General features: G+C 46.3%; 3 protein-coding genes across 12 annotated transcripts in view; 1 reads left to right on the top strand and 2 right to left on the bottom strand.

Moving 5' to 3' along the window:
- Positions 1-996, bottom strand: part of LOC149332111 (tectonin beta-propeller repeat-containing protein 2) — a 36,362-nt gene extending 35,366 nt beyond the window's left edge. For 2 of the 4 annotated variants that reach the window (XM_089557051.1, XM_089557052.1), the window contains exon 1: positions 420-994. The gene's annotated coding sequence lies outside the window, so the exon portion shown is untranslated. Of the gene's footprint in view, positions 1-419 lie in introns of all 4 variants that reach the window. The other 2 variants (XM_089557050.1, XM_089557049.1) reach the window with 2 other exon arrangements.
- Positions 2-17,636, top strand: sav (scaffold protein salvador). Of its 7 annotated transcripts, none has more exons than XM_089557058.1 (11): positions 2-135; positions 1,357-1,485; positions 2,648-2,993; positions 5,651-5,859; positions 6,399-6,668; positions 7,980-8,268; positions 9,522-9,755; positions 11,266-11,414; positions 12,947-13,008; positions 13,674-13,850; positions 14,622-17,636. In XM_089557058.1, exons 2-11 carry the CDS (start codon positions 1,398-1,400, stop codon positions 14,625-14,627), a joined length of 1,830 nt encoding a protein of 609 aa, XP_089413184.1. In that variant the 5' UTR covers positions 2-135; positions 1,357-1,397; the 3' UTR covers positions 14,628-17,636. The 7 variants fall into 7 exon arrangements, with proteins under 7 accessions (XP_089413184.1, XP_089413186.1, XP_089413185.1 ...); XM_089557060.1 differs by lacking the exon at positions 2-135 and adding an exon at positions 685-912 and having other exon boundaries at positions 1,387-1,485; XM_089557059.1 differs by lacking the exon at positions 2-135 and adding an exon at positions 685-942 and having other exon boundaries at positions 1,387-1,485.
- On the bottom strand, positions 17,465-25,313 carry SecS (Sec synthetase). The gene is made up of 3 exons (XM_089557473.1): positions 23,609-25,313; positions 19,502-19,731; positions 17,465-17,850 (listed from the first exon to the last, which is right to left on the bottom strand). Exons 1-3 carry the CDS (start codon positions 25,030-25,032, stop codon positions 17,690-17,692), a joined length of 1,815 nt encoding a protein of 604 aa, XP_089413599.1. The 5' UTR covers positions 25,033-25,313; the 3' UTR covers positions 17,465-17,689.
- Positions 25,314-25,843: the final 530 nt, after the last annotated feature.

Raw genomic sequence — 25,843 nt, 5'->3', positions numbered from 1 at the left:
AGTTATTGACCCAATTCTTGAGTCAGTTCTAAACATGCACTCGGGTTGAGCTGGCATGAATAATATCTCGTTAGCACGCCAACGTCGTTACGCTCTCAAGGGGGCGGCTGTAAGCGTCAAGCACATCACACAACGGTGAGTTACGCGAACTATACTGTTATCTTACTGAATAGCTGTCCTCTTATCACATCTGACACAAGCGTCAAAGCACGCGCGCAACCTTCCAGGCGTGCCCATATCCGAGCTTCGGTGACTGTGACAATGACGACGTATACCAGTCGCTGGTGGGCTCTAAGCGATAAAAGTTCAGTAACTGGACTCTCCCACCAGTTCACAGTGACAACAAGCGGCGAAAAAGTGACTGACTGCGTGAGTCACGTTTAAAAAGCAGAAGCACGTAGATGGCTTTCGCCACTTACGTGTTTTGTCAAGACCGCCGGTGCTTGCCACAGATCTACGGTTTTACGGGAGCTCAGAGACCAGTGCTGACGTCTCGTCACGTAAGAGAAGGCACGCTTGAACGGACGTAGCCGCAATGAGTTGACACACCGGATTGTAATAGCAGGCGCAGTCAAGAAGGAACTAAACTCTTCATTTTTGTTCCGCCGTTCACGAACACCGTCAAAACAAAACTCCTTTTAACAGCGGCAGAAGCAACGTCAAGGAGAGGAGGCGTGTACTTTTCTGACACAAATACAGATGGCGACAGCAGCAGTGGCAGTTGCTTTTGCAGCTTCTGGTAGCGGAACGTCTTCGTCAACTCCGGCTTACTTGTGCGAACTTTAGCTAATCTTTCTAGCCAAATATATCTCGCGTCGCATCACTAATCATGCTTGCTTGGGCCGTGACAAGCACTGGCATTCGACACTACAGAGACGATAACTGAGAGTAAACAGGTCGCCCAACTCAAAGGTGAAAACTGTAGTGACCGCAGCCAAAATGGTATGCTCCTCCGCATGACTCTGTGGTCTTGAAATTTCCCAAATGACTTCGCAGTATTGTACCGCCGCGTACGAAATGTTCACTTCGTAGTGGCGGCTGTTAAGAATGTGCGAAGTGCGCCCAATCAGTACCACACGTTGTCTAGATCAGTTGGCCTGCCACTTTCGACTTGAGATAGTTCAAAAGTAGATAGTGACCAGATACGCAGCCTTGCATTTCACTGGGAAACTCGGGAAAACTTTCTGCTTCGCGTCGCTAAGACGGGAAGATTACGAAGGCTGTCATTAAACGATTCGTTATAGACGCAGCATTCCTTTCGCTACGGTAAGCTCTTGGCGTATAGCTGGCCATTTATCGTTATCGGAAACAGCTCGCCTTCGATTCATGTGTGACTTTGTCGCGTCTTTACGGCAGGAGTTGAGGCGGTCTTTCTACAATGCCCAGGCGATAGTCTGATGTTATCGAAGAAAAAAGACCTCAAATATCTTCGAGATGGAGTGGCAGGGAAGTACGTCAAAAAGGAAACACCACCGCACGTACCAGGTCAGTCGAAATAATAAGCCCGTTTCATTTGCCAGATGGCTCTCTCGAAACGCCTACTTTTTATTTTGCTGATGGAGAACTGACCCGTTTTCCTGCCGCTTACTAACAGCACGGGGTAGGGAAAGGTTGCTTACCTCGATGGCACCTTCTGTAACTTGGAATAACTTTTTCTACAAGTTGACCTACATGCTGTAAGTTGAACATTGCTAACAGCACAAGTCTTTAACCTTACTGAAAGCTAGACAGATCACAGTGCCATTATTGGCTGTTCACTGCATATTTTTCTTCCTTGCTCCTGGCTTCATATCTTTCTTTTCCTTACCATTAAAGGTGCTGAAAATGTTTCATCAGAACTTTTATTCAGTTGTTCCTCAAATCTGTCCTCTTTTCTCAACATTGCTTGCATGCTGGATGGGAAGTGTGAGAGCATTGTGGAATGCTGTCGATGCTTGGCTAATCATGCACTGCGTAGTGATCCTTTATCATCTATTTTGGCAATGTATCAACTCAGTGTAGACCTCTCTTATAATAAGGGAGTAATTACTCATTGACATCCACCCGAGCGCAGCCATACGGCTACAAAGGAAGGCTATACAGCTTTCTCAGTTAATTACTCCCTTATTACAAATCTACTCCACCTTGGGGGATTCCCCTAAAATTTGGCCGACACAGTTCCCACTTCGAGTTATTGATCAATTCGCTCTCACCCTACCATAAGCTTGCCGTCCCGGTTAGCTCAATTGGTAGAGCTACTGCTCCGGTGTAGCGGTGGTCCCGGGTTCGAACCCCGGACCAGGACGAATTTTTCTTTAACTGCGAAGTTTCTGAGAAAGCTGTATAGCTTTCCTCTGTAGCCATATGGCTGCACTTGGGTGGATGTCAATGAGTAATTACTCCATTATTACAAATCTACTCCACCTTGGGGGATTCCCATAAAATTTGACCAGACCTCTCTTATGCAACAGAACCAGCCAGTGCTAGTTCTTCGCCTTAATTAAAGCAACAGAAGCTGTCCTGGTGTAAAAGAAGCTGTGCAGGGTGGTGGGGTGTGAAAAACGGACCTGGGAAAAGGACTGACGAAGGTGTTCTTAGAGTTCTTCATCGCCATTTCTGTGTCGCATTCCTCGATGCACTGTTCGTCACATGTTCGCTCCCATTTCAGTGGTGAACACTTGGACCACCGCGAATCACCGCCAGAACCAGCGGTCGCCAGAGGAGGCGCAAGAACAGTCTGCGTCAGAGCCCGCCAGCCTTGCCCAGAAATGTGCTCGTGCTTGTCAAAACCGTGCCTGTCAGCAGAGCCTCTCCGTGCCGCATGCGGGAAACTCCAAGGAGCATGGTGCCCCTCTGGGACCTTTCCTTAGGTCAGCATCGCCCATCCCTGTGCAGCATTCGCCTCTGAGCTCAGCGTCGACATCATCTGGAGTCGGTACATCGCTGGGGGTTCCTGAACAAAGCTCTGCCAGCTCGTCTCCAAAAGCCAGGCATGCAGCAACTAGCACGGTTGGGTGAGGCACTACTTCGTTCTAGTCGGTGCACTAGTATGCCTGTCTTCGAAACTACAATGTTCTAAAACCAGTGTAAGCCATATTGGTGGGTGTTCATGTAAACACTAGCACGGTTGTGTGAGGCTTTGATTCTAGTGAATGCACTAGCATGTCTGTCTAGGGCTGAATGTTCCGAAACTAGCATTAACCGTACTGCTTTTCGCTTGGCAGTTAGTTGCACAACTTTTGAAGTCAGCTGAGCAGCGATATAGTGTATTGGGTACTTCGGCGCCGTAAACAAGTAACTAGAACGGCTTTGCAGGTATTGCTAACTTTTATTACACACCACTGTCTTTCGAAGCTTAATGGCTGCTATAGCCTAATGCCAATACAGGCTGGGCCCTTAGTTTTCATCCTTTTTCTTCTGTGCCACTATAGCATTTGTAGCCTAATGCTGCCAGAATAACAAGCGGTGAATTTTCCAGTGCCTTTAGTTCACGTGGTATCCTTCCGATGTTTCGCCGCTGTTATCTAGAATGTGCATATTTGTTGACATTGCAGCCAGGGCCCAGTCTTTCTAGACAAAGGCCAGGCCCCGGCCGAAACATCAGCAGCACGTGTTACTGCTTAACAATTTGTGATAATTATCTTTTCAATTTGCTGAGAATGTAACGCTCCGGCATGCATATGTTGGCACTGGATGCTCGAAAACTATTGTGAGCACTGTGGTAGTTTATTTCGGAGTTAATCATACTGTTGAAAGCAGCAGTTGGTTTTGTTTCTTGTTAATCTCCAGTGGCAAGCCGGAGTTGACAGTTTTTATATAACTTTTACCGTAGCTGGCGCACAAAGCGGAAACTTTTTGGTCACTTGCTTGGTGCTTCTCGGTGACATTATAGAGTAGCTGATTTCACACTCAATTGCAGAGTTGTGACAGTTCTCTTCTGTAAATTTCTGCAGTGGCAAGATTACATGTGTGGGCCGCCGTGGTGGCTCAGTGGCTATGGTGCTCGGCTGCTGACCCGAAAGACGCGGGTTCGATCCCTGTCGCGGCGGGTGAATTTCTAAGGAGGCGAAATTCTAGAGGCCCGTGTGCTGTGCGATGTCAGCGCACGTTAAAGAACCCCAGGTGGTCGAAATTTCCGGAGCCCTTCACTACGGCGTCTCTCATAGCCCGAGTCGCTCTGGGACATTAAACCCCAATAAACCAAACCAAACCAAGATTACATGTGTGAGCCGTTATTTTTTTTCACGATGGCACGGGTGTCTTTCGACAGTTGCAGGGCAGAAAATTGCAAAGGAAACATCAGAGATTGACCGTCTGGCACATAGAACAAACAAAATGGCAGGCGAGCAGCAGGTACTACTTCGCGAGATTAAATTGCATGAATAGCTACCCACCTTTATTTAAGGGGGGACACTGGTCTTGAAAAGAAAATTTTATTAATTTAGTCATAGTTATGAAATTTTCAGGGCACAAGTATTTTTGTGCGCTGATTCTAGATATGTCATTTAATTTCGTGTAAAACAATTCCTTGAGCTCTTATGCACTTTTTATGCAAGTATTTTGCGGAGAGTTTTGAAGAAAATTTGCTGCAGGAAACTCGCTGAAATGTATGCCATTGGGTTCTCTTGACACCAAGGGATACAATAAGGGTAAAATTATCATCCTGGCTCTCATAGAACTTGAGTAATAGAGTACTGAAGTTGCTACTTGAGAAACAGGAATGCACACTTTCCTTCTCATTTCTGAAGCGGCAACCTCAAAACTCTATAACTTAAGTTCTATGATAGGCAGGAAGACAATTTCACCCTTATTGTATTCCTTGGTGTCAAGAGAACCCAATGGCATACATTTCAGCGAGTTTCCCGAAGAAAATTTTCTTCAAAACTCTCTGCAAAATACTAGCATAAAAGAGTGCATAAGTGCTCATAGAATTGTTTTACATGAAATTAAATGACACATTTAGAATCAGCGCACAAAAATACATATTCCCTGAAGATTTCATAACTGTGACTTCATTAATAAAAATTTTTTTTTCAAGACCAGTGACCCCCCTTAAGCTGCTGGAAGAATGGGTGCCACCAAAGATCCCATTGGTTGAGTTTACATCACTTTACGATAGTTTTGAAGGGAAGGAGAGATGTTTAAGTGCTCTTGATGAATGGATTAAGTTAACATAATGATTTATGCAAGTCATTGCACTGCAGGAATGGTAGGCGTCTAAATTTAGTGTTCTTGTGTAACCTTAGTAAACAAACAATAACTGTTCCTTTTCTCTGCGCTATACAGGCTTCCCCAGGTGTCCTGTGCTAACCTATGACCAGTTATCAAGCTGGTGACTAACACAGAATAAAATTAACGTATGACTTACCTTTGAAACTTTATTTTAAACAAGTAAATAAAACAAGTGCTGTAAGGAGAAAGATATATCCTAGCAGACTGCAAACTCGTAGCAGAACCCATTTCAGGGAGGTGCATCACATGACCAGACACTGAAATTCTTTAAAGGGGGGTCGAATTTCAATGGAGGCGAAATTCTAGAGAGCTGTGTACTGTGCGATGTCAGTAACTCTGGGTGTTCAAAGTTTCCGGAGGCCTTCACTACGGTGTCTCATAGCCTGGGTCGCTTTGGGACGTTAAAACCCCCTTAAACCAAACAAAACCTTTCGTGCAGGGGCGTGAACGTGAGTGTGGCAGCGGCGAGACCCATCGCTACGGTGCCTCAGTTGGTGCCCCAGCAGGTGATGCTCGTGTCTCCCCAGACGGCGCTGCCGGCTCATGCGTCGCACATCTATGCCAATCCCTACGTCTCCCCACGACCATCGTTCGCCCATGAGTCGTCTGTGCACCCACACAAGGGCTCGTCGGGGCCCTTCTTTGAAGGCAAGCTGCTGTTCCTCATTTGTGGATAACAACCTTTCCTTTTGTAAAAAATATTGTCAGACCTAAACATTTTCTTTTTATAGGTATAGATTGTTTTAAGGGACAAAAACACCTTGGGAGTTGTCCGATTTAACCTCACAGACCCAGAAGGTTGGGAGATCATGGTCTCTAGCTAAGAGTTGGCCTCACAGAATAGGCTGGTGGAATGGGCGGAGAAGGTCGCCAGATGTCATGGACTGATGGCCGCCAACCAGGATTAAGAACCAAACCAACCAAACCTCCACCATCGCCTTCCCTTACTTGGTTCATCAATAAAGTTTTCACCTACGTACCTATACCATAGCGCTGTACAGTTGCCATCACACTTAGCCCAAACATGCATGACGGAATTCTATGTATCTCATAGCACGGAGTTTTCTCTGTGCTTGCCTGATTTGCTGACTTGGGTCATTAGTCTGTACACAATGCTCAGACATGTTGAGACAGTGTGTACAGATGTCTACCATTTAAGTTCACTAATTAATTAATGGTGCCTGCAGAGTCTCAGCACCAACAGCAGCAGCAGCCACTGCCATCATCAATGGTCATCGGAGGGGCGGGAGGCGTGCAAGAGGACCGCTCTGCCCTGGATTCGGCACTCCAGGACAACTACTACCACCAGATGGAGGAGAACTACCAGATCCAGCTGTACCACCAGCAGAAGCGGCAGCAGTACGCGCAGCAGGCCCACGCACCCCTTCACGCCGCTACCCCTACCGACCACCACCCCTTGCACAGTCCGGGTCCACCTCACATCACCAGGGTGTCGGGTGAGCTGCTCGGTGGCACGATCATCATCGTCATCACCAGCCTGACTCCGCCCACTGCAGGGCAAAGGCCTCTCCTATGCCTCTCCAATTAACCCTGTCCTTCGCCAGTTGCGGCCACCGTATCCCCGCAAACTTCTTAATCTCATCCGCCCACCCAACTTTCTGCCGCCCCCTGCTAGGCTTGCCTTCTCTTGGAATCCACTCCGATACCCTTAAGGACCAGTGGTTATCTCGCCTTCGCATTACATGCCCTGCCCAAGCCCATTTCTTCCTCTTTATTCGGCACCATTGGTGCTGAAAAAAGACAGGAACCCTGGTTCACAACAGTTCTTTTTTGCGGTTGATCTGTTTGCTTACTTGCCAACAGTATTCGCTGCCTGCGATACTAGAGCCAGCAGTTGGCATTGCTTGCTAACCTGTCTGTCGTGACCCCCAACGGCTTTCTAAAGCTGCTGAGGAACTCCAAAGGTCTTGACTTGCATCTTTTTCTGTCTGATATGCATGCAGAAAGGGCATACAAAGCACAGCCCATCAAAAAATGCCTCATTTCAGACAGTAACGACTGGCTGTATAGTGAAACATTCTGCTATAAGCAGCTGCAATGTGCTCAGTGCCGAAATAAAAAGGGTAAAGGGAAAGCGGAAACTTGGGCATCTACCATATAAACTCATGCAAGGGCCGCTTTTCTTTTTTTTTAATTTGGGAGTGAATTTTGTAGATGCAGCTCATACACGAATTGAAAAAAAAATACAAACATTGTTTCGCACAGGTCGTTTTCACAAGCAGACTGTCATGACGTCAAATAATTTATTTTTTTTTATCTCTGAGTCTGAGACTGAACTGCACTGCCTTCCACCTCCAGCTGGCTGTTGCAGAGTTCACAAATCTCTCAACATCGTCGTCAGCGCCACAAGTTATTAGTCACAATGGCAGGAAAAAAAATGTCAGATATAAATTTCTTGCCAATAAATATCTTTCCTGGCCAAAAGGAAATATTAAAACCAGAAACTGCAATTTTCACCAAGAAGGAAAATTGGATGGTGCTGCCCTTAGTGTCCCTTTAACATGTAGGGCACTGGTCTGTATACAGATGACAATAGTAATTTATTATATGTACTTTAATTTGTATAGATGCTTAACAAACATGGCAATTACCAACCAGCCTCACAGTAGCTGCCTTCTTATAACCTGGTACAGTACCATAAGTGAGTCAAACTTTTTTTTCTTTAATCTGCCATACATTTATGCCTAGTGGAGAGTGAAGCAAACTGAACCAAGCACTAAATTTGTTTCTTTTTTTCTCTCGTCCAGTGAATGCCAGCGGGTCCAGCCCCATGGGAGGTGGCGGCAGCAGTATCCAGCACCAGCTTCCTTCCTCATCATCGGTGTCTGCAGCGGTGTCGTACACCCCGGGCATCTTCAGCTCCAGCCAGCTGCTGCCCACTGCAGCGGCCATCACAAACGTTGCAGCACTGCCCATGTCAAGTAGCCATCTTGGTGCCGCCACAACTGCCTCTCCTGCGACCAGCAGCCACCCCCAACTCCTCTCTCTGGCTCCGCAGAACGTCTCCGCTGGTGGCAGCAACTCCTCCTTGCAGAGGTATGGACACTGTTAGGCTTAGTGGATGCTGTTAGGCTTAGTGGATGCTGTTAGGCTTAGTGGATGCTGTTAGGCTTAGTGAATGCTGTTAGGCTTAGTGGACGCTGTTAGGCTTAGTGGATGCTGTTAGGCTTAGTGGACACTGTTAGGCTTAGAAAGATTTGGGCTACTACAGAGTGCTTGTCCCTGGCCTGCTAAGCTCCTTCAGCTCTTTTTTTTTTGTGTGCATGGGGGGGTGGGAGGGGGGTTAAGGCTGGTGTGTCACGTAGGCAGTGCTAGTTGGTGTGTGATGTCGCCTGTCCAAGATGGCAGTTCCAAGGGACCACTTTGGATGTGTGAACGGGGAGATGGGTTTCGAAAGAACCCTGCCTGACAAAGCAGGGCTGGACTTGATTGCACTGAAATCGTGCAAGGTGAAGTAGGTGGAGCCAACTTCAATTGGCAGAAATTACCATTGACATCCACCTAAGCACAGCCATACAACTAAAAAAAATTTGGCAGAGACACTTGGGACTGCATACATGTGAGAATGCGAAAGTGTTATGTGCAGAACTGCACAAGGTAGATGAACAGGTTAGTGTTTCGTATGAGTTCGGTGCACTGCGAAGCCAGTGCCAGTGACTGCAAAGCCAGCGCGAGGCCCATTTATAGCTTGATTGCTCTGTGTCGCCATCTGTAGTCCCGGTGCACAGTACTCTGCGCATGTTGACGTAGAGCGGTAATGCAATGCAGGCATTGCCAAGGGTCAGACACTGGTGGGCGAAAATCATGGTCCCTGTGTCCAAGCAATGCATGCTGGTCATACACAGATGCATTGACCACAATGACACGGCGCCGAAATAATAGCACGTCAGAAAGATGTTCCGATATCCTCTGAATTTCGTGCCAGAGACGCCGGCTTTTGTGCTACTAATGGGACATATAATGCTTTCGCATTAAAAACTGTTCCTAAATCCGTGCTGTAGATGAAAAATTAGTCCTGTTCTAAGACAAGCTCGGAACCTCTTCCTTGCCATCGCTTTGCAGACTGAGCTGACCAGGATGGCCAGCTGGTTGGAAAATTGAAAATTGGCTTTGAGGAAAGGAAATGATGCAGTTACTGTCTCGCATATCTCGGTTTGAATTCTGGCACTAACAGGAACCCAATGGTTTTTCTGGCGGGCACAAGCATCTAGCAGCCTGGTGCCACAGTGCTCAATTTGTCCCGGCCCTTTCTTGCACTGACGAGCACTGCTGTTGTGTTGTCTCTCCAGGTTCCCGAACAGCGGTGGTGGTGGTGGAGGCTCGCAGTCGCGTCTGGCTGCCAAGAGTGCTGAAGAGCTGCCCCTGCCACCCGGGTGGACGGTGGACTACACCATGCGCGGCCGGCGCTACTACATCGACCACAACACCAAGACCACCCACTGGAGCCACCCGTATGAGAAGGAGGGGCTGCCCACCGGCTGGGAGCGTGTTGATTCACCCGACCACGGTGTCTACTATGTCAAGTGAGAGTTGGCATGACCTCTGCCATTTATTGGGCCTCTTTTTACAGCAAACATTGTCTCGAATTCACATACCCTGAAATATCAGCGAAGTCAAAGGTTGTTTTTTGTCTCGCAGTAAACTCCCCTTAGTATCATGTGATTGCTGCGGCTTTCGTGATGAAATTTTGATATATTTTTTCATCTGTTGTGTTCCTTGTCTCACCGTGCTACACACAGGAATCCTGTTGTCATAGCTGAGAGCTCAACTTGCGTTGCCGACTTTGCATTGCACAATAAAAATTTTAGAAAGAAAGCTTAAACTTCTACAGCACACAGTCGAGGTGCTGAAAAATTTCAGGACATCGATTTTCTCAAAACCCCATTTTTTTTTCTTGAAATTTTCCTCGGTTTTTATGGTTTCGAGTAAACAAGTAACTCCTGATTGACTTGCAGTTGCCATGGGGGTTTACTGGGTGAAGCACTCTGCTGAGAATACTGAGATTTCTGTGTTTATTAAAAATAAACTCGTGTTGTCGGGAACAGCTCGGAGTCATTCACTGAGGTATCCCCTGATAGCCACAGTATAGCTTTCAGACATAAATTTGCAGTTTTTTATTTTATTTTTTAACACAAAAAATTATTGATGATGTTTTGCAGGTTTCTAGGTGCAAGGAGTAATGAAACCAAAGTGAACTTAACCAAAGCTGTCAAAATTAAGCTAGCAGGGAAGTTCCAAGCGGTGGCAGCTCGGAGTAGAAAGCCAGCATGTTGTGTGTTAGCTGCTTATGTCATAGACAGATTCAGCATCGGGTGTTGGAAAAATAACACTCACATCAGTTTTAAAATCTCGGGAGTTTATTTGTGTACTGCCAGAAAATGAAATGTTGCCCAAGCTTCGGTGCATTTTTTTGCTCAAACGTATCCATCATAACAAGAAGGCTAATTATTTTTCTCTCGGTTTATTCTATTATCCTTTAACTATTGGTGAAAAAAATAATTGTGGAATTCTGCTAGTGTTTGGGTGAATGCCACAGATTATACAGGGCAGGAATTCTACTGGCCAGTGAACCTTGCTGGCCTATCAAAGGGAAGCTTTGCATCCAGACCACGATTCAAGCACTCCGCCGCAGTGGCTCAGTGGTTATGGCGCTTAACTGCTGACCCGAAAGAAGCAGGTTCGATCCCAGCCGCGGCGGCCGAATTTCGATGAAAGCGAAATTCTTGAGGCTCGTGTACTGTGCGATGTCAGTGCACGTTAAAGAACCCCAGGTGGTCGAAATTTCCGGAGCCCTTCACTACGGTGTCCCTCATAGCCTGAGTTGCTTTGGGACGTTAAACCCCTATAAACCAATAAACCAACCGCGATTTAAGCAGTTACAGGTTTTTATATGGACTTCCCAGCTTAATAGCACCCACTACACCTACTCAGCAAACACACAAGACAAGCCCATGTAGGACTTCCTTTCTTTGGGGCTATTGGAAGCCATCCCTAACATCGGAATTCCTCTATTCTCCACTGTGCAATGTGCAGCCACATCACCAAGCAGGCCCAGTATGAACACCCGTGTGCCACCCAGTATGGACAGAGCGGTGGCTCTCCGGGTCACCCGCCACCTCCTCGCCACACCAACTTCCACCAGCACAGCGTGCTCGTGCCTGCCAACCCTTACCTCACCGAAGGCAAGTGGTGCCAGCCTGCCATTTCTCCTTCGTGCCTCGCATTTCAACCATGTTTGTATGCACTAGAAGCATAGATATTGTGCACCGCTGACTTCACCATGGAAGGACGTCCACCAGCCCTCTATGCAATCCCGTTGCACTAGAAGCACTTGGGCATCAGTGAAGTGACTGCAGTTAGCGCGCTTTCAATGAACGGGCGTCCGCCTGTCCAAAAACAGATGAAAGAATAAAAAGACATCAAGCGCCACCTGCTAGAGGTAGAAAGAAGCTAACTACTAGTACGCCTTCTTTCACATGGATGGAGCCACATGTCAGTAATTGGTGGGGCAACAAGCACGTAGGAACACACTAATGTAGTGTGCGCCATTCTGATTGGACGAGAGAGCTCCACCTTTCGTAGTGCTGCAAACATCTTGCGAGACGAAGTATGTATATTGCTTGTCCATTGTTGCTGGTGTATCGTCATTGTAATCTGGCGCAGCATTGGAATTTACTGGTGGGCTGTACCGAGTATACAATTTTTGTTTACTACAGTCGCCTGCACTGTCAATGGGAAATCAAATAATCCTTTGTCATTGCACTTTCAAGCTATTGAGGTGAGCTCTTGTTGAAGTAACAAAATGCTTACGATGTTCCCTCTCGCTCTCGACGAGTGTTTTGCCACCTTTGCAACGGGTGGTGCCATTACTCCAAGCTTTGTCACAGCTTTATCGCAAACCGTCACAGAAATCATAATTAGCTTAGAACATAGGAATGAAACAGTTTGTTCAGACATTAATTTTCTTCACATGTTCTACCACTACAAAGAAAATAGCTTAGAATGGAAAAGAACTAGAATCTGACTCAAAAGATCAAAAGTCGTGAAATAAATAAAACACGCCACTGCCCCGATTCAAAGGAGGGCAATGAAATCAATTCATCAATTGTGAACTTGCTTATGTTTTGTCAGGACCGCTTATGTTTTGTTGCGAGACCCGCCTAACTGTGTGCGGAATGTTTTCTTCCTGTGCAGTAAGTAGGTCCCATTTGGATGTCAGTCAGTGGTTACCGTAGAAACTATCTCTTGCCAGCATGTCTGGGCACATCTTCTTTGAGAGGCCCGCGTGCTGTGTGATGTCAGTGTGTGTTAAAGAACCCCAGGTGGTCGAAATTTCCGGAGCCCTCCACTGCGGCGTCCCTCATAGCCCGAGCTGCTTTGGGACCATAAACCAGAAACATTTTTGAGAGAAACCATTTTATGTTGTAGGCCGTTTCTCAGTGCTAGGGTAGGCCAACAACCTTTTTCTGTTTCGTTATTGGACAACAGAATTAATTCTAGCTAGCGCTGTTCACAAGGGCCGTGTAGTTGTTTAGAAGCTTTCGTTAGCAATATTGTTTCTGCTCACGTCACATTTTTCTTTTTATATGTTTGCATGTGATGAAAAAAAAAAAGGACAAAGTAGGAAGTTACACTGTGGGGAGCTCATTGCTAAACGCATATTTTTCGATGGCCACTGATTACACTTGTGTTCCATGTGTGTTTCTTTCAACAGAGATCCCCAAGTGGTTGTACATCTACTCAAGGGCACCCCCGGAGTCTGACCACAAGCTGAAGGTAAGATTTGGTTCAGCTCAAGGTCTGTTGACCTCAACGAGCGAAATGAGTGATGTTGTCCTGGTCCAGAGATTGGCATCTTGTGACTCATCTCTTGAGAATCATAATCCTGAAACCTCACGTTTTTCTTTCAATGTGCGCGTGTTGTTTCTCGTTAGAAAAAAAAAATTCTGCTTCAATTGGGCTTGTTGAGGGTGTGTGGTATTCTTGTGGTGATTGATTAATTAGTTATTTTTTTATATCAAGACACTGTCAATCCCTTTGGGTATTTTTACGGCAGTGGGCCTCAAGGACCCTTTAAGTGAGCCGCACAAGCGGCTCAATCTCGTGATTTTGTCTGACATAGAGGCAGGGAGCAGGGGCTGACAGAAAGAGACTTCTCCACTGGCTCTATCAAGCAACGCAGCGGATGTAAGATACAGATGGGCGCATGTGTGTGTTGATAGTATCTTGTCGAAGTGTACAACTTTCTTATATTGTGCTTTGCTGTGATGCAGGTCGTCGCGTGAATGGGGGATGTTTGATCAGTGGTTCAGTTTCCCTGTTAATTACACGGAAGCAGTTGCTGTAAATGGTTTCCCTTAAATGCCCTGCATTTAGTCCTCCTTAGGAAATAATAGTCAGTTTGTTTTCTGTCTTTTCTTTTTTTCCCACCGGTGCTGCAGTGGAACCTGTTCCGGCTGCCGGAGCTGGAGTTCTTCCAGGCCATCCTGAACCGGCTCCACCGTCAGGAGCTGGAGGACCTGGTCATGGGCTACGAGGTGGAGCGCCTGGCCATCGCCCGGGAGATGGAGAGGCGCAGGGCGCAGGAGCTGGCCAAAGGGCGCAAGGCCTCCACCAAGGTGCGTCACCTGGCACATCCGTTCAGTTACAGTGGTGCCACCTTGGCAAGCTAGGCATCCATGGTATCCATGGAGTTGTGCTGCTCAGCATGGGTTTTGCAGATTCAATCCCTTGCCATAGAGTCTCGGTGCTGCTGTAAAGTTCCAAGCGTTCTGTTACATTATGTAGAGATGTAGGCTAGTTGGTACTTGACCGACATACGAACCTGTGGCTAGCAAATGACATTGTCATAGTCGTGACAATAAGCAGAGACTAAGAAAGCAGAGAGGACCGCACAGCTCTCTGGATTGGATTTCAGCTGCACCTATGTCGTACAGAAGTTCAGCAGTGATTTTTTTTAAGAGCGTTAGCTCTTACTCTTCCAATTTCAAGATTTCGTGGGGTCTGCTACCACCCCGAGATCACAGCGCCATCTGTGGCAGCAACTAGAAAACAGCGCATCTTGCATCTCATTCATATCAATTCTAGTAAACCAAACAGTTAACGCTCGTTACTTTGTCTTCCAGACAGCGGCGGCCTTTTTCTTTTAGTGTGCGTCTGTTCTTGTAAAGGTCACATGCTCTCATGCTTGTACAGCAACAGTTTTCCCACTAATGAAGACTTCTGGCAAGAGTGAAGCGTGGGTCTAGCCAGTTGTCTTAAGCAGGAGTAGTGTTTATACCTATCTCCACTGTCAGTGCAAAGATCATATTGGCAGAATATTCGGCCATTAATTGTCACTTTATCATTGTCATGGACCAAAGCGCAATATTCGTTTGCTTCCCTTACAGTTATGACTGCTCTTGTGGAGAGAGGGAAATCCGGGGTTGCAATACAACCACCTCCTAGTCACAAGAACGTCTTCAGCGTGCTGCAAAACTGTGTCATGCTTGCCTGCTGCTTCGTCGTTGCCACACAGTGGCCTTGGGAGGCCACGCTGGCCGTGTGCCTCCGAGGCTTCTTTGATGGCTGTGCAAAGAAAAAGGGAGTTTGCTCTGGAATGTGAAGCGTGTGCGTGTGTATGAGCTGGGCATTGTTGCCAGTTTTTGTCTGTTTGGCTTGCTGGCCTGACGAGGTTGCTGCTGAGTTTGAAGGAGAGCCGTATTAACGAGCCCTGCATTTTCTTCCGAGTTGTAGAGCAGACTATGCACCCTTATCGCTCTATGTGACGGTGTCAGTGGCGCCATCTACCACAAACTCTGCAAAGCAATGGGATCGCGGTTGCCTCATCGCACGTGGGTACATCAGGATCAGTACAGTGGCTATTGATGGTCATGTGCCTCAGGATGTTCTGTAGACGCATTGTCAGAGGTTCTGTTTTGTGGAGCGACGCAGGGCATCTTGCACCATGTAGCATGGCAGCCCGGAACCACTGCTTTGAGGTGCATTTGGCAGATGGCACTAGTGGTTCTTTCCAAATCTGACAAGCTCCTTGTGGTCTTCGGCCACACCTGGTATGCGTCTTGCAGGGTTGGTCTTGATCTAGAAACACCAGGAAAAATCAACTGTTTGGCAGTTCATAAACAAGATCTGACTGATAATGACAAATTAAGTCACAGATAGTCTGCATTAGAAAATGTTCCAACCTTTTGATTGATTACTTTTAAATTCTTGTGTCAGACAACTGCAACCAATATTCCATTGGTTACAGGAAATAGGCTTTTGAATGGAATCACTTGTGTCCTAGAGGTGTACCTCTGATTTCAGGATCACACTGCTCTGGTGAGGTAATGCGTAATGTATTTTTGAGTAAGGCCAAAACCCCCATAGTGGCAGGCGAGGTTTTTTTCAGCATATGGATGTTTTACGGAATGCTAGTGGAATTATGTATGCGGTATCTTTGTTCGTTTGTACAAGACTCAGCGCTGACTAAGCCTTCTAACCAGTCATTTATGTGACCACTCTGGGGCAGCGGCCCCCTAGGCTCTTACACTCTCAGTATTTCTTATTGATGTCTTTTATGTTCAAAGAAAGCTTTCCCGTTCGACTATTTTCTGCTGGAGTAGTGTAGAGAGCCTGTACAGGGTTGATTGTTATACCAGCTGAATTGTGCATTCTGAGCTTCTGAACCATAAAAAAAAATTTAATGTGCCACGTCAGTTTTGCCTTTGCCCAACTTGAACCAGTCTTTGTGTATAACATCCTTGGCTGCTGCATTCTGAGGTTTTATAAAATGTACTCCTTCAATATCTATTGGTTACAAACAGCTCTTCACTTTTCATTACTTAGGTTTACTTAGCTGATCTGGTTAGCATTGGCAAAAATAAATTCACCACTCTAATACTGACTGCTGGCTATCAAGTCAGCATTCAGCTCTTGATTATTATTTATGCCAGAAGCTGTTTATGAACCGAATTATTGCTTGGTTGCTTACCAAAACCCGCACTTTTACGGTGGCAAGTAATGAGTCTTCCAGATGGAGTGCCATCGTAATTGTGGCAGCTGTCAAACTGAGAATGTCAGAAATCGGTAAAAAAATAAGATAGACTATGGAGAAATGCCAGTGTTTGGTTTCGTTAATTAACAGGTGCTGAACGAAGTTTCCTAATGCCAACAGGTCACGATTACAAGCAAAGTGGAGAAAATGTACCGTTGTGATGTGAAGCCGTATACAGGAATCTGTAAATGGCACACAACTTTTGTCGTACTGAATGTTGACGACGTATGGTGCTTAACTAACTTCTAGCTTCAATGTTCAAAATTATTTTGGCGGGACTTGTAATCAGGTCAGAGCATTATTTCTCGTGAATTAACAGTCCGTTTAAAACTGCCAAGTAAAGGAATCTTTGACCTTCATCTTGAATAAACAGCGCGAACGCAGACAAGCACAAAAGACAAGAAAACGGACGACACAGTCTTCGTTTGCGCTGTTTATTCAAGGTGCTTAACCAACTAGCCCGCCAAAACGTGTTAACGCAATTTGATCTTCATGCGTAAATTTTTCAGTGAGCATTTTGAATTGCCTCTCTGAGAAAATGCATGTGCCACATAAACTTCATCTGCATAGGATGCCTGGCCTTTTACAACGTGAATCTGTGGTCGGGTTGTTTATTTGTAATTTACTTTCAATGAGCAATGCCTTAAACCACTTGGCAATATTTATACAACTTTACCAAGGTAGCTTTCTATGCGTTCACATTTTAAGATGCCGTGCTCAACACATATTCTATGCAGCTAGCAATAAATTGCGTTGTTGCATGTCCAAGGCATTTTTGGATAGACAGGAGATGTGATGACAAGCTCAGAGTTTTCGGGACGTGCTTCCATTGTTCTTACTCCTCTCACCGAATTCAACTCCAACACCAGCGCAGTATCGATGTTGGTATTTTCAGCCGTGGTAGTCCAAAGACTGTCACTTTTTTACTGAATTGTGCCAAAAACACAGCTTCGTGCCTTTTAATGTCAAAAACATGGTAAACAGTTTATCGTGTAATGCTGTAGTGGGATAAGGGGGGGGGGGGGGGGCATTGTTGTGACAACGGCTCTTGTGTTAGCTTTATGCGTTCGTATGCAGAGCTGCTATTAACTGTTGATGCTGCAGGTGCAGTGGTCACAACTCTAGGCCTCATGCAGAAAGTTGCTGTTTGCTTGTACGCGGAAGAAAGTTTCATCGACAAGCAAACAGTCGCTCGAGTGTGTTTGCAAACTTGTGTTTATTCCTGTCGCGCCGCGAAGGTGTATGTGCTACTGCTGCTTTGGCGAGAATGTTGTGGCCAACGTTTTATCGCTGTCAGTCAGTCTGTTTGTTGGCTTTTGTGTCAATAAACGTTGTACAGAAAAGAAATAAAAGGAAGCCTTGGCCTCGTTTTGTGTCTCGAAGAAAACTAAAGAAAAAAAGATCTGCGACGCGGATGAAGCACTAAGAAGTCTCTGCATCTCTTTTCTTCCGCGCCTCCTCTTTCTGCTGGCGAATGCTGACCAGGTCCTCTTCGGAGAGGTCCTGCCTGGCTACCGAGCCGCCTCTAACGCTGAGAATCGTGGCACTCTTCGCATCTTTCTGAACCCCTGCGAGGAATTTCGCTGCAAGAAAGGAAAGTGTCAGTTATAGGGCTAGGTCGTCAGCACGACCCTGTGGATACATGCACACATCTCAGCATAGACAAAGCATGAACCCTGTAATGTCCAGTGTATCACATACAGTGCAGAACGAAAAAATTCAAAAATGTTTTGTTAAATGAATGATCATCTCTAAACATATTTACCGAAACAAGGCCAAAGTGCTATAGCTGCAAAAGCTAACCTTAACAGCAAAACAGTGTAAACTTAGGTTGGAAGGTTGCATTAGCGGGTCATACAACTTCAATTTTGATACATATAGAGTTATTCTATGCGCCCGAGTATTTGTGTGCAGTCTTATTACTCTTAGAAAAGGACATTATCGTAGTTCACTGATGTTTATCATGCAGTAATTACATTTTTCTTCACAAGTTTTTTTTTTTTTTTACATTTCTGCAATGTCAAGACCACTAGTGTTGAGATACTGGAAGTTCTTACTTTTGTCACTTTGGCTTTACGCGGTTAATTTGCTGTTGACCTCCAGAATGCTACACCTAGATTGCAATCTCAACTTTTGAAGGGCTCTCAAATAGTTAAGCACCATCCGACTTTACTAGACTGCCTTTTCTTGGCCGAGGAACCAACTAGTGAACAAACTCTTGCTTTGCGTCACACTGATCGAATCCGCGGCATCAAGCACGCTCCCATCACAAATTTATACACAACGACTGGGCCTGTGTACTGTGGCAAGACATGGCACGCCTCCGATCCTAGCACCCCACTGCAAAATACCTAGTTATGTCACACTGGTAACTGTTGTCCCCTGCAAATTACAAGCAGCTTGAGGTTGCTGATAAAGTAGCTAGTGATTAATCCTTGCCTTTCATTTGCATCGTACATTTACACCTTGTAGTTGCACCTAGTAGTAACACCTAGCAGTAACGCCTAGCAGTAACACCTAGCAGTAACACCTAGCAGTAACACCTAGCAGTAACACCTAGCAGTAACACTTAGCAGTAACACTTAGCAGTAACACCTAGCAGTAACACCTAGCAGTAACACCTAGCAGTAACACTTAGCAGTAACACCTGTAGTTATATTAGCACATCACAATTTACTGTCATGCGCTTCTCGCAAACCTGGCAACTAGGCACTCGGAATAAAGTATTGATACATGAGTGTCATAACGTTCACCACAGCTGATTCCTTTCCTCTCTTTCCAATATCACCGGTATTACCACCATTGTTGACAAAGCCTTTAACGGTACCTGGCAAAGTTAAAGCTGGACTGTGCCGTATCACCGCCTTAGCTCACCGAGGCACAAGTTCAGGTCAAGAGCACACTACCCAGTCTTCCTCTCCAAGGTCATATAAGGTCAGAGCGGGACCTAATAAACATTTTCAATGTGCCACCTCGCTAGGCCTATGTCGCCACTGAAGTAAAGGGACAAATAGGCCTAGCAGGGCGGCGCAATGAAAATGTTTACTGGGTCCCGCTCTGACCTTATATGGCCTCGGAGAGGAAGACGTGGCAGCACGCTCACGACCTGTGCACTCAGGCCTCAGTGAGCCAAGCCAGCGATACAGCGGACTGCACTGAGACGACCGTCATTTGCATTGGTGACCAGATCTGCCGAGTTTGAACAAGAGCGAAAGAGGCCGCAACAATGCTCACCGTAGTCTATTCCGTTTTCATCTGATGGTACGTTCTTCCTGAAGACTATAACCAACACGGTTACGAAGCCCTGCCAGGCCGCAAAAGCATAAACGTAGCTCAATCGTCGACGTATCGTTTCATGGTCGGCGTACTCCAAGGACGGGAAGATACGCCGCGCCAAGCGGTACAGTCTTTTGCGAAGGATCCACATGTCCACTCTCTTCTCTCTGGTAGGCTGGTAGGCTCTGCTGCAAGGCATGATTTGCACATGAGACCCTGTTGACATGTCTCAACCTGATCTAAAGTTGATTCTGATAATAACGAGATTTTCGTAGTGCCACAACAGCTTGGCCAAAGAGTCCTGTGCCTAATGTGCTTCTGTTCTGAATGACGTGGAGTCCAAACCCATTTTTACAGGCATTTCTTGAGAACTGCCACGGAGATGGGAGATTATTTGAAACACGGGAAAGACACGGAATTGGTCTGGGTACCGGCTCACTCGTCGAACAAGGCAGCCATGATAAAGCTCAAGGATCTATCGGCTAAGCTGTGGATGCTAACTCAGACGTCGGAATGACAAGAGTGGCCTTAATACCTATCGAGAGATCACTCGGAATTACAGGCTAGAAAAGCTAATCATCCCACCTCCGCATAAAAAACCTAACGAAAGAAAAAGGAAGGACTGTGGAGACGACTATAAACTAAAACTCTCCCTAACCCCACTGTCCTTAGCCATAAATACCCCGATATATTTAAGCCAGAGTGCACCAAATGCAGTGGCAAAGCAGTCATAGACCACATGTTCTGGCACTGTCCGACAGATCCCCCACTAATATCGCTTCAGAGACTTGGAAGACTATAACGGTGGCCTAGTGATTTCAGCATCCACCTCGTATGGGCACAAGCTTTTCCCTGGCCTGAAATGAAAAATAAATGAAATGAAATGAATAAATGAAAAAGTGGGTCATTGACCTCGCCTCGTGTAGATCAAATATATTAGCCGTGGCACTCTTTGGCCAAACTGCCCTTGTGGCATTGAAATCAGTCGTCATCAATAGAAACTAAAAAGGAGCGCAAACATTAGTCACACACTAAAATGCATTAACTGAATGTGCTAGAATTTTAAACCCAGTAGAATGTGTTAGGTTTTGACATATTTTCCTGGCTATTTAGAAAACGCTAATTATTTTGAAACGAAATTTGTGACAGAAAATGGTGCGATATTGCAGAAAGCTCGCATTCTGCATAACTGGAGTGCCTTCATATAAATCTAGGTGTTGAGCGAAATTGGTAGGAACGCGGGAGTCAATAAAGGTATAAGACTAGGTATACTGACTTGTATGTGTTCGAGATGGCTTAAAATTAAACTGAACTCTGTGAGCTAAGGAAAGAAAAATGATCAGGGCGACATTAAGAGAGGAAATGAGCAGAGTTTGTCAGGGAACAAACATGAGTTGATGGTCATTAGAGTTTAAATTCATAAGAGGGAATAGACATGGATGGAGAGTTGAAGAGGGAAGGCACTGAGGTAGCCTGCTGGGGCTCTGCCATGCTACCAGTGGGATTGTGGGCTTAACTGTATGTTCACACGGATAGGGCATGTAATATGGGAATCAGATAATCAAGGGTCTCTTAGGGTAATGGAGTGATTCCAAGGAAAGGTGGGTATAGCATGGGGCAGCAGAAAACCAAGTAGGTGGATGAGATAAGGGAAGTCTGCGGGGATAAGGTGGCTACAGCTGGCACAAGACAGGATTAATATTAGGGTGGTTGGCCAATGAGAGAGGCTTTCGTCATACTGTGGACATAATGGTGATGAGTTTAAATTTCCAAATATGACAGCCCCTTCAGACTGCATATCTAGAGAAGCACTACATGATGAAAGCAAGGTGAAAAAAGTGTGTGTGCATGGGCATCATCCTGCAATGTTGTGTTAAAGAACGTGAATTTGTGAATAAAATCTGACAAGTAACCTTTCTCCAAGTCTGCCACGACAAAGCTTGAAACTTCAATATCTGCTCTTACGTAGTTTCAGGTAAGCTGCAAAGTGTATAAGACTTTTCTGCAAGAATTTTGATTGGGTAATTGAAACACTCGGCCATCTCACTGTGTTGTTATCAGTTCAAATATGTCCACTGCAGGACACAGGACTCGCCTGCTGATCTCTTACCAGCCCTGTCCTGTGCAAGCCACAGCCACCCTATCCTGACCTCAGCGTGTGCTTGGGAAGATAAGGAAGCTATTGCTACCCATGCTGATACAAGGAACAAGATTTTTCCTTTCAAGGGCACCTGCAAGGCTAAGGACAGACTACAGTCATCTTGTTCATCCTTTTTTCAGAAGCCATAGCACTGGTCTTAAAAGTACTGCACTCCACTACACTGTGGACTACAACACCAACTGCAAATTTAATGGGGCGCTGACATAACACTACTCCTGAAGCACTGTCGCACGTCTCAAGGATTTCACTATAAAAAAAACATAGCAGAACTAAACAGCACTGCTGTTGTTGCAGTGTGTATGCCTCAAGGACCTCATTCTAAAAAAACAGCGTAACTAAGGTGCATGAACAAAACATGAACCATAGATGCAAAGAGTTGCATGCCAGTGCACTCACAACCTGTCGGCACATATTATTCATAGGTCCCCCCCCCCAACGGTATGCATATACAGCCTTCGTCAAAAGTTTTCATCCACATGGTTCGCTTATGCAGTGCAGCACATACAGGCACCTCTGAAAGTACACTTGTCTACAGCGACAAGAACCCATGTACACATCTAAGAACCATTTGGTGTTCTGAGATGCCATACGTGCTCTACTATACTGTTGCCCCACACTGTGGCTCTGTTGTAAGCCACAGCGTGTACAATTTGTGCCAGGCTTTTTCCCCACGCAGGCTTTCATATGTTATTGATTCCGAATGGCACTAAAGCCTGCTTAATATTTTAACATTAGTAATGTATGTAATGGTTTGGTTTATGGGGTTTAACGTCCCAAAGCGACTGAGGCTATGAGAGACGCCGTAGTGAAGGGCTCCGGAAATTTCGACCACCTGAGGTTCTTTAACATGCACTGACATCGCACAGTACATGGGCCTCAAGAATTTCTCCTCCAAAGAAATTCTAGCCGCCGCGGCCGGGATCGAACCCGCGTCTTTCGGGTCAGCAGCCGAGCACCATAACCACTGAGCCACCGCGGGCGGCAGTAATGCATGTAATATTTACATAATATTTTTAAGTAACATTCATTTATCTAGCATGTGAACAGAACAACAAAAAAAGATAACAAATGGAGGGGATACAAAACAAATCTTTTTGAGCATGCTCCATTCACCATGCAACTATAACACCTGATACCTACAAGGAGCAAGTAACAAAACTGCATTACAAGGCTCATGGAAAAGACGCTAAAAAGATTTTTGGTCTCAGAGAAAAGCACAGTGTAACAAACCTGTCAGTGTGTTATTACGTTAGCTCTTCACATAATCCAAGTGAGTAGTGCAAGCGCAGCCAGGATTTTGAGTTTCCCAAACATGGGCAGGAATTCTTTTTATTCCATAGGAAAAAAGTGAGCGCTTTGTGACAGTTACTATATCTATATTATGCGACAAAAAACATGGAATAAAGGTACTTCAATAAAAGCTTGTTTGTCAACACTGGGCAAAAAACACAGATACCATTAGAACAAAAATACAGAAAGATCTTGCTTTGGACAACCCATATACTTCTCTAGGCGGCCCATGAACACCCAAACATTGTTGCTCTGTTCTCAACTAACGGAAATGCCATGGCAAAACAAGGTGCCAGTGGATCTAAATAAATGCAATAGACTCCCAGCAGAAAACAGTGTGCGTTCTGTGACTAGACAAGAGCAATTTCTTGGTTTTCAGCAAGCAGCGCTGCACTGTAGTAGGGGGGAAAAGAAGGCACAGTTGCATAGAAAAACATGCACTGCACTTGATGCAGCTCGCCACATTTCTATAAACCTCTCAGAATGAAAAGGTCTGCATTGAAACACTCCCAAGCAGCCAAGCTGAGCATTCTCATTCTCAATGCTGTCCTCAACATTTTTCAGGCCGCCTGCAAGTACTGCATGACACCACATTCAAGGTGCAACAGTATCAGTGTGACAGCTCTCCAGAATAACATTCCTTCTTCGGACCACCACACGCCTTGGCCAGAACCTTGTCCAACTTTCGTACAAACATGTCCACGTCTTCCTTCTGCATACCCAGAGCGGAGGCAGCTGTCAGGTAGGAGGACGGGTAATTGTTTGAATGCGAGCCCCAATTCTGAAATGACCTGTCGCCGACCTTCTTGGGCTCTGTACGGTCCGTCGGCACGGCCCTAGCACCGGAGACAAGGCGAATGAACAGCATCGCTCCGATGCCTGTCACGTCTTCTGGGTCGGTAGCCGGTACGGTCATAGCCATCGAGATCCGGTTGTTTGGCGTACGCAGCACCTTTTGTCCGTGCTTCTCGGCGACCTGAGAGAGCTTCTCCTGGAGGTACTTGAACATGGCGCGCCGCTCTTCACGGAGTCTCGAGTACCCGGACAAGCCGAGAGAGAGGAGGGTGATAAACACATCCATGCTGGGAGCGGCCGAGCCGCGGCCCGGGTACATCTGCGCGATGGCGTCCACAAGCTTCTTGTCAAAACCGGCCACGACGCCGCCTCCTACCGGAACCAGGAAGTTCTTGTCCGTGCTCTGCACGAAAGCATCTACTCGACCAACCCGTGACGCCTGTTGTATGAGATGCATGCACTTGGTGCACTGGATGCCGTACGCGTTGTTGACGAGGTGCGGGACGTCCAACTCCTTGCACACCTGCGCGACCTCCTCAAGACTGTCGGGTGCGCGCGGCGCGAAGCACGAGGTCGTCGTGAGGACGCATGCGACCGTTTCGGGGCCTAGCTCGGCGATCTTGTCCCGGATGGCGGCGACGTCCGTCTGCAGTTCGTCGCCGACGCGTACCAGCTCGATGACGGCTGGCTCGAAGCCGGCTGTCAGGATGGACTTGAAGCACGACTTCTGGTCGATCCTCGACCAGACGACGTAGCGCGCTGAGGGTCTCTGCTGTCGAAAGGCGAGCATGCAGAGCGAAAGGCACATGCCGGTTGCCATGGGAACGATGAAACAAGACTTGACCGCGGGGACTCCGGCAGCTTGGAGCAAGTGAAGGAGCATGGAGTTCGTCAGCTTGTTCATGAGACTCGAACCGGCGGCCTTTGGTTGAGTCTCGGAGATGTCCCCCGAGCGGCCGATGCCGTGTCCCATGCGGTAGTGACGCCGGCTGACCAGAGCCGAAGCAATACGGGCCTCGCGCTCGCCGACGCCTGAGTTTCCGAGGAAGTTGTTACTATCCATCATAGATAGATGGTGCAGCAGGAGTTCGATGGTCGCGTCGTCCCAGCCGACTTCGGGTATCCGACCCTGTTCGAGCAACTGCGACACCTTGGACTCGTGCGCGCCGATAGCTTGCCCCGCTTGGACGACGTAGGACGGCTTGACGTACTTTTTCGCCAAGACGATGTTGTCGGGATTCATGGCGAGATGTCCAATGCGGATAAACCGAGCCAGACGGAGCGACAATCAAAGCGCTTCTTCCGTGACGAGATTACACGCTTCCTACTCAAAACTCATTCACTGCCGCACCAAACATAACACCGGGGGAAACACGGGAGCCTTGCAAGTTTCGTATTCGTTACGCGGTCACCGTAACGCCAGCGTCCGCTAACAAAGTCTACGCTAAACGGAGAACAATTTATAAACACAGGCTTACGACTGTAAACTAGAAAGCCAAATAAAAGAACGGGCAAAAAATCAAAATTCAAGCATGCTCTTACCGACACCTTGGAGGGCAAGCCGGAGAAACTTGCGCCTGTTCACCTTTCACACAGAATGCTAACTTGTCATTTATGTTACGAGCATCGTAGTTTAGAACACAAAACCGAAATCAGCGCAGAGAAGCGTTAGGTGAGCTTTAAAACAAGAGAAATCATTGAAATGGACGACAGTAAATAATTAACACGAACTTGTCGCAGACGCGATAAACAGCATGGTGTGGGAAAATATGACTTAATGATCACGCAGTTTCGTAAATAGATTAAGAACGTAAACTAAAAACGACAGGCATGCAAAATTTTTACGTTTATAATATTTGTTATTATTAAGCTTAACGTGCAACTTTAGCAGGGTGAAACATAATTGGCAAAAAACCTAGTGAAGGTAGCGCCACCTCTTGATATAACCTAAAATTTAATAAAACGCGTTTTAAGAAGCATTTATTTTCGGATACTACTTGCTAGAGTCGAAAAAATTGTTCAAGAATAATAGAAATATTACGGGGCTAGGTAAA

Source organism: Amblyomma mixtum, chromosome 8 (assembly GCF_055824585.1).
Source record: "Amblyomma mixtum isolate Tamu chromosome 8, ASM5582458v1, whole genome shotgun sequence".
Taxonomy (NCBI): Eukaryota; Metazoa; Arthropoda; class Arachnida; order Ixodida; family Ixodidae; genus Amblyomma; species Amblyomma mixtum.
This window is presented reverse-complemented; position numbering and strand designations above follow the sequence as displayed.

Excerpts from the sequence above, each read along its gene's own strand:
- sav (XM_089557058.1), top strand. The coding sequence starts at position 1,398 with ATGTTATCGAAGAAAAAAGACCTCAAATATCTTCGAGATGGAGTGGCA. Across the intron at positions 9,756-11,265 it reads CACGGTGTCTACTATGTCAA|CCACATCACCAAGCAGGCCC; the intron begins GTGAGAGTTGGC and ends TGCAATGTGCAG. Across the intron at positions 13,009-13,673 it reads AGTCTGACCACAAGCTGAAG|TGGAACCTGTTCCGGCTGCC; the intron begins GTAAGATTTGGT and ends CCGGTGCTGCAG.
- SecS (XM_089557473.1), bottom strand. The coding sequence starts at position 25,032 with ATGAATCCCGACAACATCGTCTTGGCGAAAAAGTACGTCAAGCCGTCC. Across the intron at positions 19,732-23,608 it reads TATTCTGGAGAGCTGTCACA|CAGAGCCTACCAGCCTACCA; the intron begins CTGATACTGTTG and ends CATGCCTTGCAG. Across the intron at positions 17,851-19,501 it reads TGAAAACGGAATAGACTACG|CGAAATTCCTCGCAGGGGTT; the intron begins GTGAGCATTGTT and ends CCTTTCTTGCAG.